General features: G+C 34.3%; 1 protein-coding gene across 2 annotated transcripts in view; it reads left to right on the top strand.

Annotated features, from left to right (window-relative positions):
- Positions 1-21,580, top strand: part of il1rapl2 (interleukin 1 receptor accessory protein-like 2) — a 593,182-nt gene that overhangs the window by 312,672 nt on the left and 258,930 nt on the right. For both annotated transcript variants that reach the window (XM_068213146.2, NM_001142584.1), the window contains 1 exon segment: positions 16,465-16,738. In XM_068213146.2, coding sequence (XP_068069247.2) covers positions 16,465-16,738 — 274 coding nt within the window.

Raw genomic sequence — 21,580 nt, 5'->3', positions numbered from 1 at the left:
TTTTTTAAAGGATTTACACATGCATGCACTGCTTGAGGGAAAATAAATATATATATATCCAATTTTAAATATTTATTTGTTTAATATGTTGTTCATTTATTGTTTCCTTCTCTTTGGGGATTTTTAATATATATGTATAAATTTATTTCCCCCTGTAGTGGTATTTGTATGGACCCTGTAAATTTGTATTTAAAAAAAAACTTTCTGGATTTAACACATTAAAACTTTAGAGTTGACAGCCAGCATCTAAACACTCTGTACTTAGCGGTCATCATGTATGACCCTTTACTAATAACCCAACATCATTCTGTATATGAACCTGAAAATTATGAATCAATCATGTCAAGCAGAACCAAAGCAAGGTTAATGCATAACTCTCTAATTATGTTATGTTATCACTATTGCTCAAAACATTGAGTGGTTCAACCTTTCTTTGACCAAAAAACACTTATAGAAAGACTGCACACTCTCTAGATGGCCTGTTACATCCAAAAAGCTAAAATCCTCTCTGCTAATTAAAATGTAATAGATGTATAGCCTTTAGCTAGTTTACCAACATATCATTTAACTGCTAATTGGACTTTAAAAGGACCAAAAAACATTCTCTGAATGCCATATTTAGCTTTGTAAATTGTAAATTGCTGGATTAACATAAAAAAAATAAAAATAAAAAAAACTCTCATCATGATTCTTCCTCTCACACGTTTTGCAAAACATAAATCATGACTAAAAAGCAAATAGCAGTTGATTTTCTAACAAGTCTAGATGTACAGAAGTGAAGATTGTAAATAGCTGGAAGATATCATTTAATTATTAACCTCTTCACTTGAAAAACTGATGGCCCCAGATTTCTGTTGCTCTACATTCACTGCATGCTAAAACCTCACTTGTTTGATCTTAAAAACTGCATCAGTATTTAAGACTTCAGTTATAGTGTTCGAACAAAATGTATCATAAAATTTAGTTGCAGTTATAATATGTTCCTTATTACCTTCAGAAGTGCAAAAGCAACATGCTCAACTCCACCCAGGCCTATTAGAAACATGTGCCTCAGACATCATGTTTGCAAAACATAAATACGTTGCTCCGGGTACTTTTGATTGTACATTTCAGATGACAAATACACTAGAGGGCGCTGTGTACATTGATGTAAATCAGAAATATGTTTCTTGGGGTTTGTTTTGTTGTAAGTTTCAGATTCACATACTTCCATGCAGGAGTGGACTTCTAACCCGTCTAACACGGGGTGTCCAAACTTGGTCCTGGAGGGCCAGTGTCCAGCATTTTTTTTTTCATGTCTCGGGTAAAATGAAGGAGGAGGCATTGAAGATGAATCCAAAAGATCTTAATGAGCTCTGGAAGTCCTGCAAGAACGCTTTCTTCGGTATTTCAGATGACTTTATTAATAAGTGATTTGAGTCACTGCAGAGATGTATGGATGCAGTCGTCCAAGATTATGGGAGTCATGCACCATGACTTTATATTCTATACTGTACATTATTTCTGTTAACCGAAAGTCAGAAAAAGTCAGACCTTACTGTCTGTAACGAAGTTCACGGCCCTTTGGCCGCTGGGAAGAAAGAGGCGGAGAACCGACGCAGGTTTAAATTATTTATTAATAACAGGGACAGCAGCTCCTCACGGAGACTGCCGTCTAAACTGAAAGCAAAAGTAAAACAATATGCCCGGCCCCGGTCCTCTCCCGGCTTCCTCTGCCATCATTCCTCCTTTTATAGTCCAGAGCTCCTTCTGTGGGATTCGAGGCCGGTGCGCACTGCAGGTGTATTCGCTTACGCGGCGGCCTCATTCCATTCCCACGGCCCTTGGCCACGCCCCCTTGCCACACTGTCCTAATTAAATAATTCAAAATCAAGGCATGATTATATTTTATTTTGATAAAATAAGCGTAATCTAGAGGCCTTTGCCTTTTATATAAGCCACTTCTGCTACCAAATGACCAACTAGTAGTCAAATTATTATTTGTTGCTTTTAAAAGTTGGATAGGCAACAAGCCTTTTGTCAGGTAGTGTACATGTTACTGCCACCTTTCATAGAAAGATGAAAGAGAAATATGGATAAAATCTTTAATGGGATAGTGGGATATAATGGTGGAAAATGGGACGGTTGACAGGTTTGGACTGAATCTAGCGCATAAAAGCCACTTAATTCACATAAGATGACCAACTAGTTGCTCGAAATCCCACGCTAAGGGCCATAACCCTCTCTGCATTTCCATATTGATTAGTCTTTGATAAGATGGTGAAGTGCGAGTCATTTCAGGAGAATGTTTCACCCCAGGCGTCCCGGTACAACCAGCCTCCATTTACACCTGTCTGAAGATACATGTTCGCTACAAGCTATTCATCCACACTTTAGAAGAATTATAAACAAGCTATCAGACGTACGTCAGCAATGAAATTGCATATCAGCACAAAGTGTTTGGTGGGCTGCTGTTCTGATATTGACTTTTTGTGCCCCTTAAGCTTTCATAGCTGAAATTGCCATACTGCTTGGTAATAGAGCGAGCCACCATACTGTAAGCAGGTCAGGCAATTATTACTGGAGAGGGCACAAGGCCTTGCGATGGATTTTACATTAGGAACTGAAAATTGCAGTTCCATTTGATAGCAAAGCGGTGTATATAAAAGAAAGAAAAACAAAGCAAAACTATTGAACCAGCAAAGTATTGTTTTGGACAAAAATTTAAGCTTGCTCATCTGTCAATCATTTTTCACCCTCATATTTGGTGTTTGTTGCCACTCTCAGTTTGATACTTCATCAAAAAGTCAGTAATTTTTTACAATAAGACCTTTTCAGTAAACATTAGTTAATACAGTGTTTTTCTCTGCACATTTTTGTATGTCACCCTTAATTAACACACCTGATTCAGATCATTACCTCTTATTTTCAGCGCATATGTCTGTGGTCCATTACAGCTTTGGCACTCTGTCTAGTCGCTTGTGTTTATTACAGATTTCAGAAGCATCCTCTCTGGTTTACTAGACAGCCAACTAGTCTATTTTTGACAGACACTGCATGTAAGCTGCACTGTTCATACCTTAAAGCAAAAAAGAGATAGATTTGAAATGACTAAAGCTATTAATCTTGGTAACACTTTATTTTGATGGTCCATTTGAGTATTAGTAGACTGTCTGCTGAATATCTGTTGATACTGCTCCTTCAAAAGACAGGTAACTGACTATAAGAAACTTCGCTAGTTCATGTCAACTTACACTAACCCTAACCCCAACCTAATAGTCGACTTATAATATAATGAGAATTAGTTGGCATGTAGATGCAATGTAACTTAAATTCAGCAAACAGACCATCAAAATAAAGTGTGACTCTAATATTTAATTCTTGTTGATCATTATTGGACATTTAAGTGTTTTACCTATGTATAGAATATATAGAATATAGCAATAATTTATTTTAATTTATTTAAAAAAACAAATAAAAAAATATATAGTTTGGGATAATGTTGTCTTCTGAGAACGTCCTGACCCCAGAGCTGTATATACAGATTATTGATTATTTAAAGCAGTGTGTTTGCCACTTTTGTACTTTTTTGTCTTAATAGTGAAGTAAAATCACTGTGCAATTCCCTTTTCCTTTTCTCTCTGATGTGTTCAAAATAATGAGAATAATTCATTGCAGAAATGTAAGCCAGAGCCATCTTAGTTTCTGTCTATAACTGCAAGGAGGGCATTCTTTTATTGAGTTATTGATTTAATGTGTCTATGTTCATTTTAATTCAGCAATTTATTTTTTAAAAGTGAATTAATTAAACAAAAAATTAATTTGCATTACAATAAAAAAGTAACTCCAATAGTATTACTTATTTATTTAAGCAATGCATTACATATAAAAGTAATATTATTGCTTATATTATACGCAGTGGTGGAAAGAGTACTGAAAAATCATACTCAAGTAAAAGTACCATTACTTTTCCAAAAAACAGCACAAGCAGAGTAAACCTATCTGTTGTAAAAATTACTCAAAGTATGAGTAAAAAATAACCCGAGAGTAGTGAGTATTATGCTGGGAAAGCATTTAGATGTAATTTGTGTGTGCATGTAAACGCCAAATCTGTAGTGCATTTAGTGATTAAGGCCATTTCAGCCTTAAAGGTGCTGTAGGTCATCTGCCAGAATGCTACCATTAGCATATTAGCTTAGAAATTTTACAACGCCTCTCACCAATCCCTCCGGCCAAAGCCACGCCTCCTTAAGTCATGAACACGCAAACACGCACTGATAACACTAGATCATGTTATTCACCAGTTTGAAAACTCTATGGAGACACGCATTTTATCAAGCGTTGTTGTTGACAGGCCAGTTGTATCACAGGCTGTCACTGTTCAAAAATGAACAAATGTGTGAATATAAATCAAACTTCACCTCAGTAAAGCCTCTCCTACAAATGAGCACTGGTTGTATGATCACCAGACATATAGAGTAAAAATGTTACTATTTACCCCACCTGCGGGGCAAGCTGTAACAGACAGAGGGTTAGTTGTAACACATGCTTTAAAAAGGCAGATTTCACACAATTAATTTAAAGGGCCATAAAACCCCCTTGTTTCAGCAGGGTGAGAAAGTGTTTACATGGACATAAGTAATCAAAATATTTGACAAATTATTAAATGGTGGACTTAAACTGCAGTTTGGCTCTTTCATTCAGGAATATCATTCATGCCCCTTATGACAAACAAGATATTTGATTCAAGGAAATGCTCTAAGTGTGTGTTTTTCATGCAATGTTTGTTCCTGCAAGGTGAATGGGAGAAAGCCGCGTGTGTTATTCCTGTCACAAAATGCGGTGAAAATCCTACACGACGGTAATTTTGATTGTGGTGCTAACATGTTTACACTCAGTATAATAATTAGTTCGATACAAACTAACTTTGCCATCTGAATAAACAAAGACCACTGGTCACCCACTTACCAAATCTGTAGAGACAGGACAATCAACATTAACTAGAGCCGCATCTTTATTAAAAAAAGACATGTGACAAATCCGGATCTCACCATTTCCAGATAAGAAAAGCTCCCGGGTAGACAATGTTCCTTAGACACGTATTGTTGTCGAGCGTTGCGTGGACTGTAATCCACACGTGAGTCCTGCTGCGCTCTCATAGAGAGGAAATAAAAACAAAACCTGCACTGCAGCAAATTATAAAACCAACACTGCACGCTTGTTTTGGCAAGACAGCGTGGCGTCTCTCTGCCGTCTGAACACTGTAACATTAATGAATATTAATGAAGTTGCACAATAGAGCGCGGTGATTGATTTAAACCAAGAAGTACGAATTTGCTCGAAATAACGCAAAAACCACCAATTTTCACTTTTCAGTGAAATATATGTGTCTGACCTAATAGTGTTTTTAGCAGCATGGGACACATACACGACTGTCAACAGCTCCAAAAATGTGTTTTGGTGTTTCGGGACCCTTTAAATCCAGTTTATTTTAAATAGTAGCTATATTTCCTTAGTACTTATCTCAGTTTATTTTTTATTCTACATAGCACAGTTTTTTTATTTTTTTATTTATTGGATAAACAGATTTGGATTTATTTGGATGATTATCCAATATTATACAATGCATTTATTTGTAGTCTTAGCAATAAAATATTTTTTGTCTATTAAAAATATTTTCTATTAAAACAGAATGTTATTTATTAGTTGTCAACAGTACACTCAAAATTCCACAATTATTTTCTTGGTTTATATGTTGTCCAACAGTGTGAGGCTTAATTGTTACACCCTGTTACAACAAACCTTTTCTTCAAAACTGGATAGCAGTCACTGTGTTTTTTACGTCTTTCAAAACGTTTTCATCTTTTAGCCTAGAAGACGGTAATCAAGACAATATAAGAGTTTACTACCATACTTTCACAGATTAAAAAAAATACATATAGTCAAATAATATATTGACTATAATAAAAAATACTTTATGCTGCAAAAAAAAAAAAAAAGTTTCTCCTGTGTTTCTCATTCAAATTTCTTTGAACTTTTTCAATAATTGGCAGGAGTTGTCTATCAACAACCTCGGAAGCATGCCATGATCAACCCTAAGCAAATACCTTAAAACTCCATGTTACATTTTACCCAGCGTTACTTTGTGCCCCGTGCCCTTTTACTCTTTTCAACATACTACGATTTGGGAATAACTAATTATATTTTCAAATACTATTTAGGACTTATAGTATGCAAATTGGGAAGCAGCATATGGGGAGGAAAGTGCAGTGTGACCGCAGCTTCACACTCACCGCAATTACTCAAATCACAGTCACCTGCTTTCTGATTAGCCCCACACCTGCACGTCATCCACAGTCATCACCTCAGCTTTATTATACCCAGCACCTCACTCCTCTTACGACTTGAAGTACAACACTCTCCTCCCGGTCAGTGTCGCTTACGTATTTCTAAATTTAATTGCCTCTCTCTTATCTCCTATAATCTGTAGTGATCATCTCACCTTCCTAGCTTGGTTAATCTTGGTCCCTCTTCTGGTTGTTGTCTGTATCCTGAGTTTGTCCATTTGTGTTCCTGGTTTCAATATTATCTCTGGTACATCCAGATTCATCTGGCCAGAAATATCTATCTTTACTGAGCATTGTTTACGATCTGCCATCCATAGAATCTATCAGGTATCTGTGTCTTTTCATGGCGGTAACTCGCAATACTTAAAAATGTGTTGCCCCAACACTTCTCTACAGTATATGGGTACAGTTGAGACAAAAATGATCCCCTTTGATTTTTTTAAGCTAATTATGAGAAATGTAAAGTACTTTTAGCTATTATAAATACATTTTAAAACTCAATTTCTAAAGAAATATCATGTAAATATATGATCTGGCTTTCTTTAAAAGGTTTCTTTAAAGTTGTTCTAATAAACTTCTCAGCAATGCATATTAATAATAATTCCAGAGTTTACACTTAACTGATGATTAATTAGAAAGCTTGTTTGGCATGCTGTCCCATGACCAGGAGAAAGCCCTGACTTCATAAGATCCTCAAGCCTGGGGCTCTCTCCAGTTTGCAAGGCGAGAGGAGAGTTTAAGCTCAGGTAGATCTCGAGAACTCCCCTGCTGTAGTAGCTAAAGAACAGATAGTGATTGCTCTTAAGAGATAACTACTTACTAGTAGCATGTCTATGATGCCGATTTAGATTAGTCAATTAACTTAAGTTGCATGTTTTTGGACGGTGGGAGGAAACCAGGGAAAATGGGGGAAACCCACATGAGCACGGGAAGAACGTGTAAACCCTGCACAGAAACATTGGCTGGCTTGGTAAGGACTAGAACCAGTGATGTTCTTGCTGTGATGCAACAGTGCTAACCCCTGGGCCACCATGCTACCCATCTAGAAAAGGAGAAGGAGTAGGGGTGAAAGGGGGGATTCTTCAAAATGAAGATGGCTGTTATATGGAACTTAGGGTATTTATTGTGGCTTAGGAATCGTCTTATTGGGGAATCATAAATTTAATAATGCGGGACCGACCGCAAGCAACGTTATCCTCTCGAAATCAGTTTATAAATAAACTTCACAAATTGAGTTTTGATATATTTACAGTAGGACATTTACAAAATGTCTTCAATGATTGTTACTTAATATCCTATTTTTGGCATAAAAGAAAAATCTATAATGTTAAACCATACAATTTATTTTTGCCTATTGCAAAACATGTGCAACATACAGCACTGTCATTATTCATTTACTTATTATTTTGCTCCAGGGTCACATATTTAGTTTCCTATCAATTAAACAGTATCTAAATTATACAATTTATCATCACTTAAGCACATGATCTGCTTTTTGATCTCTTTGGTGTCTGTTCGACGACGCAAACTGAGAACTATCCGTATTGACTGCACACATTTCACTGCCCCCCTTATTGCAGCCTCCTATACTCTGGGCTAAAACTCAAGCAAGGTAATGTAAAGCTATTATAAATGATGCTTTTTCCTAATCTATTATTTGTTGTGATTAAGCATGCATCATCCACTTTAATGAACACCTTCACTGCTCTATTCACAATTTCGGTCAAACACAAGCTATTCTCCCTGTGCATACAATATAATGCTGCAAATTGTTATTTATATGCAAAAGATAAAAAAATAAGATATGCCTTGTAGATATGCCTTTTATGCCTTGCTGGCATAAAAGAAGAATTAATACAAACTACATTGATTAAAAATTACATCAATAATGCATTAATCATCTTAACAATGTATTAATTGCATTAATCAATAAATTAATAAATTAATAATCTACAAACTCTAGTATAAAATTTACCTCTGCATTTATTTTATTGAATTATTTTAGTCCCAATGGCTAAAGTATTAATAATAATTCCTAGTAATACATTAAATATTAAAAGCCACTCATGTCCAATTTCCAACAAGGAAACTGGTAATTATGGTAGTTACGACAGCACTTGAAAGCAGCATTAATACACTCACCGGCCACTTTCTTAGGTACACCTGTTCAACTGCTTGTTATCGCAAATTTTAATCAGCCAATCACATGGAAGCAACTTAATGCATTTAGGCATTTAGACATGGTTGAGACGATCTGCTGCAGTTCAAAGTACATAGGGTATTACTCAGTTAAGAGGCTACAATATGCACAGGCTCACCAAATTGGACAATAGAAGACTAAAAAAGAACATTGCCTGGTTCAGTGAATCTCGATTTCTGATGCAACAATTGGATGGTAGGGTCAGAAACAACATGAAAGCATAGATCCATTCTGTCTTGTATCAATGGTTCAGGCTGGTGGTAGTGGTGGTGTAATGCCGTGGGGATATTTACTTGGCACACTTTGGGCCCATTAGTACCAATTGAGCATCATGTCAACACCACAACCTACCTGAATATTGTTGCTGCCCATGTCCATCCCTTTAAGACCACAGTGTACCCATCTTCTGATGACTACTTCCAGCAAGATAACGCGCCATGTCATAAAGCGCGAATCATCTCAGACTGGTTTCTTGAACATGACAATGAATTCACTGTATTCAAATGGCCTCCACAGTCACCAGATCTCAATCCAATAAAGAACCTTTGGGATGTGGTGGAATGGGAGATTCGCATCAAGGATGTGCAGCAACTGTGTGATTCTATCATGCCAATATGAACTAAAATATCCTTGTTGTATCTATGCCATGAGGGCTTAAGGCAGTTCTGAAGGCAAAAGGGGGGCCAGCTCGGTACTAGTAAGGTAATACAGTATCTAATAATGTGGCCGGTATGTGTATATAAATAAAAATGAAATAAAATAATATGAATGTATTAGAAAATGCTGAACTTAACATGAACTATAATTCATGCATGCTACAGACGTGTTTTAAAATCTGAACCTTATTGTAAAGTGTTACCACAAACGTCTTCATACATAACATTAAACATTAAGGACACAAATGTTAGTGTCTTTTTTTGGATTTTTTTTTTATCATGGGATGTGGCCTTTCGCTAACCATCTGAGGTGTCTGTGATGCCGTGAGTAATATCTTGATCTTGAGTTAGTGTTTTGTTGAAAAGTTCACTAATGCCCTCTTGCTGTGCATACATAATGTCTGCTCTTTCCTGACCGGCCTCCATTTTTAGAACTTTTTTCCCCCCTCATCCATATGCAAACATTTAGGATTCGGTACAAAAGCTTTTTGCAGGGGCGCTCACCGTGATGCGCTTTACAACATAACAAGAATTAGCATGACAAGCAAGGCGTATCCTGTCCAATTACACCGTGGCGTCGCACTCAATAACCGATAAATTAATCATTCAAGACAAGTGCGTTATATGCAAAATAACTCATGGCGGGCATATGGCTGCCTGTTTATATAACATGTAACCTGCGAGCCCCGGCACACTGTTTCTGCTTCAGACGCATCACACGAAGGCAGCAGACCAAACTAATCCACTACACTCCTGCTTATCTAGTGTGCATATGAGTGTGCGTGTGATTTCAAACCCTTTAAAGTCAGCTCTCTTCCTGGCCAGCCATGTGTGATATCGCTTTCTCCCTCCATCTTTCTCACTTTTTTTTTCTTCCTCAGTGCTTGGCTGCAGAATTCATCAGGCCGAGCGTATATAACAAAATCCATGCCGTAAATGTGTGATTGTGACAGCGCTTGACATAAATCGGCGGTGGCAGATTTTGAATGTGAAAGATATTTATGTGATGGGAGGCGGGCGCAGTGATGAGTCAGTGTCCGCGCACAAACACCCCTGTAATTGCTCATAAATTACAGCGCTCCATGCTGATAGGTGGCCATGACTTTGATGAGTTTCATCTTTCTATCAACGTGAAATATTGGAACGCAGCGAGCTTGCGGTTAATGTCATGTGGAGGTAAATGGCTTTGTTGCTCTTTGGAGACGGCTGTGCATTTTCATAGGAAGAGCACGTTTCGGTGGTTGTTTCGCTGGGCGTCGAGTGGTTTCACAAATGTATTTTTATTTGGAACATTATGGAATATTCAAACATGTTGTCTTTTTCATTTAATAAAGACTTGAACAAGCCTCTAAACATTATTATAAAGGCTGCTGGGACAGAAATTGTGCTGGTTGTGATGTAGGATTATTAGGGACATTCTACCAGAAACGAATCAGAGTTTGGTGTATAACGTTCCACAGTAATGTATTACTGTATTCTAGTTACACTTGTCGGGAATGCAGTAACATAACGAATTACATTTTAAATTTGTGTAATTTGATTTTAGCTAATAAAGCATTACAAATATAGTTTTTGGAAGAAAAAAATACTTCTTTTAAATCACATTTTCCGCCACAATGTCAGTTAATAAGCATGCGCTTTTAAATTACTAGAGAATACAAGCTGTAATAGTTGCTGAAGGGAGTGCTTGCTTCTTCAAATGGAAATACAGACATTACTTTGATTTCATTGAGCGTAAAACAAAAATATAATTGTGAAATGCAGTCTATGTAGTCTATGTAGAACTTTTAACTCAACCAGCAACTTGTTTAGGCAGCTGAATAGAAAGCATTCTACAACAATGCTCGTCACCAAGGAGGACACTGGTACCCAAAAACACGGCGGTGTAACTCAACCTAAACGGGCTAAATTTAATTTTTTATTTTTTTTTTTTGTGCAGGATCAAGAGTGAAGGTTTCTTCTGAATGTGAAGAGAAGCTTAGCTGCATATAGGGCTGTTCACATATCACATCTTTTGCTCGCATTTCACAGGCGCACCCGGTTGAAAACCATGAGTCACGTGACAAGAACTGACCAATCAGTTTTACTTTGTATGAAATATACACATTTCGGTAGACTAGTTACCTCAGAAAAACACAGAACACTCAAACACTGCAGTGCTTTTGCATACTAATATAAACAACTAAATAACAGACTTTAAATAACACCTTTAATTTAAATTCCTTAAATTAAATATTCCGGTAAATTTCTGTATTTTTTCTGTTATTTTACGGAAAATGCCTGTAATTTAATGGCCATTATTTTACTTTTTTTTTTCCAGCACCCTGGCTGCCAGAAAAAAATTAAATAAATAAATAAATAAATGAACAACAGATTTGTTTACAGTGTGTCAATGTCAATGGTTACAGGTATCCAGTTTTCTTCTTTTGTGTTAAAAAAGACAAACAGGTTTGGATCAAGTGAATGATGAGAATTTTAAGTTTTGGGCGAACTCTTTAAGTCTTTTAAATATGTCAAGCTGCTGTGGAACCCTACAATGGGGTTTTCAGTGAATATTAAAAGATTATTTAGCTGATTATTTTGTATTTTTATAGATATATTAAATTTATATTCAGATTTTTATCAAAAACACTTTACAAGTGTACAAACCCTGTTATTGTCCTTGTCCTCAGCCTGATTGAACCTACAGCTTTAATAGTTTCTTTATGCTAAAAACTGTTAATCAGAGAAAAAAAACTCTTCAGAAATAGAAAGTTTACATTGTTATCATTCACATTAATTGATTAAAACATGAAAACACAAATCAATACTACAAATATATAATACAAATAAATTTACAATTGTCCCCATGTTTTGGTCAGTCCTGTCTCATTTGCATTAGCTGTAGCGAAAAATGCATGCAATACACCTTTAGGTCTATGACTCGGAAGTGGCATCATTTGATAGAGAAGCTGTAATCAAGGATGTGTTCTATCATTCATCTGTATGATTTTATTTTTGTTTTTGTATGATATTTTGAGGACAACAAGCTTAAAGGCCAGGCCCTGTCACATTTTTTATTAAGTGAAAATGTACATTTCTGGTAGAATGTCTCATTAGTTGAATGATATGTGACTGATAGGCTACTTCAAATCATATACAGTCGAAGGGAAAACGATTAGCCCTCCTTTTCAAATAATAAAATGTTTCTTTCTTTATTTTTTTCAATTTCATTTAAGGTCAATAATATTATAATTTTTGTTAATGCCTATATAATTGTCCTGTGAATTTTTTAATAAACCTAACTTGCCTTGTTAACCAATTTAAGCCTTTACTTAGGATAGTAGGCTAGTATCTTGCAAAATAACTTGAAAAATATGATGTTTTGAAATATGTTATGTCCAGAAATGTGTTAAAATGTGTGTTGAATGTAGTCTTTTCATTAAACAGTACTCAAGAAATATTTCACTAATGTTGTGAAAAAAAGAATTCGTTTTAAAAAAGTAAAATAGCTATGTAAGTGTAAATCATACATAAAACATGCATGGCATACATGAACTAATTAATTAAATAACTAATTAATGTATTTATTTATTTATTTATCTAGCTTGTTTATTATTTTATCTAGCTTGTTTGCAATAATAATAATAATAATAATAATAATAATAATAATAATAATAGGTGTCATGGTGGCGCTGTGGGTAGCATGATAGCCACTAAGCCAAAAAGAGAATGAATGAATGAATGAATGAATAATACACAGTAAAACCCAACAGTCAAAATGACTGAAAGTTAATTCTACTCATTTGAAAAGAGTTTTGAGCATAGTAGTCCTATGGATTATTTTTTATTCTTATTATTCTATTATCATTTTTACTAGGATTAGTTTTTGAACTTAAATAGTTTGTTGCAATCTATTTCCTTTGAGTTACCTTAACTTTTTGGGTTTTACAGTGTAATAATAATGGTAGTAGTAGTAGTTGTTGTTCAATTATTTTGGGTTGCACTTTATTTTAAGGTGTCCTTCCTACATATGTTACATTTATAGTATACACTACTGTAATAATTACAATTAATACTGCATAATTACATGCAAGTGACCCTAAGCCATACAGTAATACAGTTTGTAATCCTAACCATAAACAATAACCTTAAATACATATACATAAAATTATAACTTAACCTTATACAAGTGTAGGGTGTACACTGTAATTCAGTAGGTAACTGAATAGTTATTGTAAATTGTAACTGTTCTTCTTCTATCATTATTATTATTATTATTATTATTATTATTATGATTATTAAATAAGAGAATACTGTATACAAGTTACACTGCCCTTTCGATGATCCCATCTCAGAGTTTCAGAGGGTAAAGATATGAATGTGAAAAAAAGAAGAGGAAGCTTACTTCAAAAAGTAGCCTGAGTCTGCATTAGTCATTACTGAGTCACTACTTAGGAACATGTTGTTTACCTGTGGTTTGTTGCCACAGGATTTGATTTGTGAAGCAAATTTCCAGGGCTCACAAAATCAGTAGCCTAATGTCCTGGAGATATACTGTTTTCTCCAGTTAGGCATGTATCACCACCCCTGCCCGATGGGTTTATTTTAAAGTTCACCCAAAAATGAAAATGTACTCCCTATTTGCTCAGCCTCTAGTGGTTCCAAACCTTTGTGAGTTTCTTTAATCTGTTTAACACAAAAGAAGATATTGTGAAGAATGCTGAAAACCTGTAATGATTGACTTGCATAGGAAAAACAAATACTATAGAAGTCAATGATTACACATTTTATTCTATCTATAAAAATGTATATTTGGTTCTGTTCAACTAAAGATAGAAAGTGAGGATTGAGTAAATGATGACAGAATCTTTAGTTTTGGGTGAACTTTCCCTTTAAACATTATTTAAATTCCTTTATCTGTCAATTTCACTATTTTTATTGATACTTGTAAGGAATGCATTAAATTTCAGCCACCAAAATAGAAACCAACCGACGCTTTTATTTTTAAGAGCTGCCATGAAGACCTTTAAGCTTCTGTGACAAATTCTGTGACATCCGTGATATAGCAAAGTCCATTTTTATGACTGGATTCCATGATTCCATCCACATTTTCCACACCATGGAGACCATAAATCTCATTTTTTAAATATCTTTCCTTTCCCTGGAAATTAAACTCATGACCTTGCCAATTTTAGCACCATGCACTACTGAACAAGATACAGGAAGACTGGATTGTCTATACACATTTTTCCTAGATCCTAGATAGATTTTCCTAGATGAAGCTTTGAAGGATTATGGATGTAAAATGTTTGCAAAAATATAAACTATTAGTGATTTAAAAAAAATAAGTATGATGTGACATTGTTTGTTGCACAGTACATATTAAAATGAAGCTTATTAGAATTTACAAATTATTTTCAGTAGAACATGAATAACCCAAAAAACCCAGCCTTCCGCAGCAATAGTATTACTTATTTAATTTTTTGTTCTGTACTTTTGGGAATACAGAGATAAAATAATCTGTGATAGTAAGTGAACTCAGTATGCTCATTATTTTAATGTCTTTTTCAATCACCAAATAATGTTTTGATTTTTATTTTTGAATGGGTAAAACTGGAGTACAAAGCTAACCATACCTATCGCTTTCATTTTCAGTTTGAACATGGGAACATTTGTAGCACAACCTTATCATTTGTATCATTTCCTTCAAATGGAAGATTTCTAAAGCGGAAGTGCAATCCAAATATTTTTTAACACACATGCAATAAACCCACATAAAAAAGAAATATAGTCTTTTATGGTAAATTGAGTAGTTTTTTTTTTTTTTTTTTTTTTTTTAACCATACTATAGTCTAGCTACATTATACTACTAAATATATTGAACTTATAAACTGGTATTTTTTAGTTTTTACTACTGTAGTCTGTGGTGTATTGTAGTTTAATATGTATAAATTACAGTACTGGCTAGTGTGTTTGTTTTGGTCAGAGCCATAGAGAGAAAGTTGTGACAACAGAAGTCCATTGTGTTGGATTATGACTTGATTCTAGTAGAGTCAAATAGTTCTACAAAGTACTTTGTGGTTAATTCAAATAATGTTAGATAAAGTTCAAATTTACACAATCTTATTTTTCAAAACTTTGAACCTCTCAATACGGTGTGGGCCATTTATATAGATACACCTTAATACAATGGGAATGGTTGGTGATATTAACGTCCTGCTTGTGGCACATTAGAAGATGTGAGGGGGCAAACTTTTCAAGATAGGTGGTGACCAAGGTGGTCATTTTGAAGTCAGCCATCTTGGATTCAACTTTAGTTTTTTTGTGAAGAGGGTCGTTTAACACATCAAACGTATTGGGAATTTCACAAGAAAAACAATGGTGTGCTTGGTTTTAACGTAAATTTATTCTTTCATGAGTTATTAACAAGATTCTGACTACTTATAAAATGTGTTCAATGTGCTGCCCATTATGTTGGATTGTCAATGCAACCCTCTTCTCCCACTCTTCACACACTGATAGCAACATCGCAGGAGAAATGCCAGCACAGGCTTCCAGTATCCGTAGTTTCAGATGCAGCAAATCTTTTATAATATTTTTGTTTTCAGGTTTAAACACAAATCATTTTACAAATCAGCGGTTGCATTTTACAATTTTGTTAACCAATCAACCGATCTCTAGGTCTGGCAGGAGCACTTTTAGCTTAGCTTAGCTTAGCATAACTTATTTAATCAAATAAACCATTAGCATCTCTTGTTTCAAACAATAAAAAATAGATAATTTTACTATTTAAAGCTTGACTCTTCTGTAGTAATATTTTGTACTAAGGGTAATGAAAAATAAAAAGTTGTTATTTTTTAGGTTTATATAGGCTATCTAGGAACTCTACTCTTATTCTTTAGTAATAATCAAGGAACTTGATCTGTGGCTGCAGCAGATGCAATCATATTGCACAGTTTTGCCTATTACCTAGCTTGGGTCTATTTTTAGATGCTTTGTAATATTATTACGCCATGGTACAGCAGCAGTTCTTTGATTATTATACCAAAATGACAGTATAGTTCCTAACAGCTTAAATTTCTGTCAATCTTAGTACAAAATGTACAGAAGAGTCAATTATTGAAACTAGATGCTAATGATCAAATGTGGTTCAATGCTATAAGCTAAGCTAAAAATGATCCTGCCAACATTTAAAAATGGTAAAATCAATACTTAGCCTGTGTTTCTTTAAAAACACAATGTTAAATAAATCCATCAGCTTATCCTCATAAATCAATTCATTTGTCTGTTTCTCCCACAGTTGACGGATGTATAGACTGGTCTGTGGACTTGAAGACGTATCGTGTGCTGGCAGGAGAGCCACTGAGGGTCAAATGTGCTCTGTTCTACAGCTACATTCGCACCAACTATAGCGTGGCCCAAAATGCCAAGCTGCGGCTCATCTGGTACAGGAACAAGGGCGATTCTGAGGAGCCAATCATCTTCTCAGGTCATCGGCTCAGTAAGGAGGGGGATTCCATTTGGTTCCGCTCAGCAGAGATGGAGGACAATGGATTTTACACTTGTGTGCTCAGGTGGGTCATTAGCAATTCAAACTGCAAATCAAGTGTGGACTAAAACAACAGAGCCTGAAGACATCTGTAAACTGCGCTGGGGTGACCTAAAATTGCTTTGTTCATTTAGTGTAAAGATGCGTCACATATTTATAATATTCATAATAATATATGTTTTAACAAAATAAATGAAGGAACAAATAACCACATGCATCAGCAAAGAAAGTAACTGGTCTACAAACTAAATAAAAATAATTATATAATAAACAAACAAACAAATAAAACAAATATTATTATCGATAATAATAATAATAATAATAATAATAATAATAATAATAATAGCGATAACAATAACAACAACAATAATAATATTAATAATAATTATTATTAATTGTTATTATTATTGTTATTATTATTATTATTATTATTATTATTGTTGTTGTTGTTATTTATTATTATTATTATTATTATTATTATTATTATTATTATTATTATTATTATTATTAATACTATTATTTATTATTATTATTATTATTATTATTATTATTATTAATATTATTATTTTCCCAATACTGGGTTGTGGCTGAAGGGGCATACGCATTGAAAACATATGCTGGAATAGTTGGCGGTTCATTCCGCTGTGGCAATCTAAGGAAATCCAATTCAATTCATCTATAGTGCATGTCTTTGGACTGTGGGGGAAACCGGGGCACCTGGAGGAAACCCATGCAAACACGGAAAGAACATGCAAGCTCGAAAAGAAATGCCAACTGACCCAGCCGGGACTCGAACCAGGAACCTTCTTGCTTTAAGGCGACAGTGCTAACCACTGAGCCACTGTGTCGCCCCTAAATAAATTGTAATACATTTTAATAAGTATAAATAATTAACTCATTACATTTTGATTTAGTTTTTTATTTACAGCAATGGTTCCGTAGAATTGGCTATACATAACTAGACTAGGCAGAAGTGCCAGGATTCGAACACCATGCTTCACATTTCATGCAGACTAGAGAGTGCATGGCTCAATCTCGCTCAAACCTCATGCTCTCGAAAAAGACAAGACAATAGGATTGTCAGGGCTCTGTCACCAAACTAACAATAAACCAGACACTAGTGACAGAACCCCGACAGCTCACTGTGATAGGATGACTGACAGGCTGGTTTGAGAAATCTGTAAATTCCAGCTGCCCAAAATCTGCAGATACAATCTGCAACTGGTGTCAACTTGTCCAGAATGTAAAATGCAGAAGAAGTACATTATATTACTATATTCCAGTTTTAAGTTATACAGTATGAAGAAAAAAAACATAAAATCCAAAATGTGCTTAAGGAGTAATTAATGTGTCAGTGCTCTTCAAATACAGGATTTTTAAAGGCATGCAGAAAATAAGCAGTCCAAGGCACTTGAAAAATAAGTGAAAAGCTTTTATTGACATGGCTATTGTTTGAAAGAAACAGCACTTACAGGGAGGTCAATAAGTATTTGATCACCCTGTGATTTTTCAAGATCTCCTACTTAGAAACCATGGAGGGGTCTAGAATTGTAACATTCAGTAGCTGCATTTCCATTGTGAGAGATAGAATTTAAAAATGAAAAACTATAAATAACATTATATGATTTAATATATATATATATATATATATATATATATATATATATATATATATATATATATATATATATATATATATATATAATCACTGTGTCAAATAAATGTTTTGATCACTTGGTTTTCGCATAGGTATTTACATTATATGTTGCCTTCTGCATATGTATTTACAGCATTGTACAGTATGTCTTTACTGTAAAATATACTGTAATTTTTACAATGCAACTTTAAAATATAATAAAATACCACATAAATGTCCTACAGTAAAATTCTGTTCATATTACAGTTAAATTCTATGTAATTTACTAAAATTGTTTACTGTGTAGCTTTAGTGCAGCAGTCTGTCAGTAACTTACCGTAGATCAATTACAGCAAAAATGCTGCATTTACATTTAAAGCACCAGTTATCTTGCTCTGTATGTATTTACAGCATTGTATGCTTTTACTGTAAATATACTTATACAGTAGCTTTTCACAACGCAACTTTAAAATACAGTAATATACCACATAACTGTCTTACGGTGAAATTCAGTTCATAGTGTAGCTTGTAGTGTAGCAGTCTGCAAGTAACTTACTGTTATTTAATAACAGCAAAAATACTGTTTACATTTAAAACACCATTTATCTTGCTGCATATGTGTTTCCTGCATTGCATGTCTTTACTGTAAAATATACAGTCATTTTCCCAATGCAACTTTAAAATACAGTAACAGTGTATATATGTCCTACATTAAAAATCAGTTCATATTACAGATAAAGACTGTGTAACTTACAACAATTGTTAACTGTGTAGTGCAGCAGTCCGCAAGTAACTTACTGTAAATCCATTAGAGCAAAAATACTGTATTTACATTTAAAGCACCATTTATCTTGCTGTATATGTATTTAAAGCATTGTACGTCTTTACTGTAAAATATACAGTCGTTTTCACAATACAACTTTAAAAGACAGTAACATACCTCATAACAGTCCTACAGTAAAATTCTGTTCATATTAGGTAAATGCTGTGTAATTTACAAAAATTAACTGTGTAGCTTGTAGCGCAGCAGTCTGCCAGTAACATACCGTATATCAATTACAGCAAAAATACTGTATTTACATTTAAAGCACTATTTATCTTGCTGTATATGTATTTACTGCATTGTAAGTCTTTACTGTAAATCATACAATCATTTTCACAACGCAACTTTAAAACACAGTAACATACCGCATAATTGTCCTACAGTAAAATTCAATCCATAATACAGTTATATGCTGTGTAATTTCCAAAATTTGTTAACAGGTTAGAAACATAGCTATGGACTAATTTATCTGCCTTGTTTTATGAGAACTCCTGAAAATGTTTGGCTTCTAATCAGGAAATTAGCCCAATGTGTTCTGTACACATAGTGCTTGTTGCTTTCATAAACAGAACGCACACCATTTTGAATTCTCCAATCCCTTGTTTACCAAAGGAAATATTTGAAACTAGAAGCTGCAGCTTGATTCAAGATGACTAGGCTTTGAAAAGAGCAAAGCTAAAGGAAGACCTTGAGGAAACCCACTGCTCAGAAAAAGAGTTCACTCTCTCGCAGCAACTGGAGGGCAATTGGTGTAAAACATCTAAACAGAAGCAGCTGTGACTGAAAGCACAGGATCTGTTTCCTCCAAGGTCCAATTGCTGCAGGATGGTTAATTCGGTGTTTCTATTTCAGGCCCTGCAAACACGTTTGGTAGAGAATAAAAGACACAGTGACAAACTGCAGAGTCTCACACCCACAAAAACGAAACACGAGCAGCTTTATCTAACAAACAGTACAACAGCAATATTTATTATTCTGTACAAATGTTTAAATTATACTAAAAATACACAAAAAAATTGTTGAAGTCAAAATGATTAACCCTCCTGTGATTTTTTTTTCTTTTTTTTTTTTTTCAAATAATTTCCAAATGATGTTTAACAGAGAAAGGACTTTTTCACATTATTTCTTATTATATTTTTCTTCTGGAAAAAGTCTTTATTTGTTTTATTTCGCCTAGAATAAAATCAACATTATTTTTTTAAACCATTTTAAGATCAATATTATTAACCCTCTAGGCAAAATATGTTTTTGATTGTTTACAGAACAAACTATCATCATCCAATGACTTGCCTAATTACCCTAACTTGACCTAATTAACTTAATTAACCTAGTTAAGCCTTTAAATGTCACTTTAAGCTGAATATTGGAATCTTGTCTAAACAATGTCTATTAAGATATTAGTACTGTTATCATGGCAAAGATAAAAGAAGTCAATTATTAGAAATTAGTTATTGAAATTATTACGCTAAGAAATTTGTTGGGGGGAGGTATACAGGGGGGTGGGGGTTGGGGGTGGGGGGTGGGGGGGGGGGTTTGGGGGAGTCAATAATTCTGACCTCAACTGTATACAGCAAGGGTCGGGAACCTTTTTTTCAGCAAAGAGCCATTACCATTGTTTTTTAAGCAAATGCATTTTTTTAAAGAGCCATTGATAAATACTATAACTACTATAAATAATACAGGTTTAAACAAAACCATTTTGTCCATGCACAATTCAAATAAGTCCATGAATGAAAATTAATAGAATTAATAGAATCAATAGATTAATCAATTTTTTTATAGAATTAATATAATTTTTTATTTTCGTCATCAACACTTATGCTTGAATTTATGTGCACAAGGTTACCAAAGTTGTTTGCCCCCTATTGGTGTCGCTATTCAGGTTTATCCACAGTGTTGCACATGCAGATTAGTTAAAACATACTTTTATTGCAAATGATTTCTTATTTATTTAAAAAATTACACTTAAAAGGAATTGTATTTGTATTTTCAATAGGAAACTTTTGGATTTCTACTACTATTTCTTTCTATTACTTTTCATTTGGAAGTACATAAGCAGACTAAAATAAAATTCTCTGTATCTTTCAGTTCACACAGACTTTAACATTAGTTTATTCACTAGCTATAATATGGCTATAATCACTAGCTATAATATGAACAATGAACATTACATTTGTTATTATGGATAAGGATTTACTTGTGGCGACAAAGTGGCTCAATGATTAGTACTGTCATCTCACAGCAAGAGGGTGGCTTGTTCAAGTCCCGGCTGGGCCAGTTGGCATTTCTGTGTGAAATTTGCATGTTCTCCCAGTGTTGGCGTGGGTTTCCTCCAGGTGCTCTGGTTCCCCACACAGTGCAAAGACATGTATAGGTGAATTGAATAATCTAAATTGTCCATAGTGTCT

This window comes from Danio rerio, chromosome 14, assembly GCF_049306965.1.
Source record: "Danio rerio strain Tuebingen ecotype United States chromosome 14, GRCz12tu, whole genome shotgun sequence".
NCBI classification, from domain to species: Eukaryota; Metazoa; Chordata; class Actinopteri; order Cypriniformes; family Danionidae; genus Danio; species Danio rerio.
Note: the sequence above shows the minus strand (reverse complement) of the source record. Positions and strands in the feature narration are given on the sequence as shown.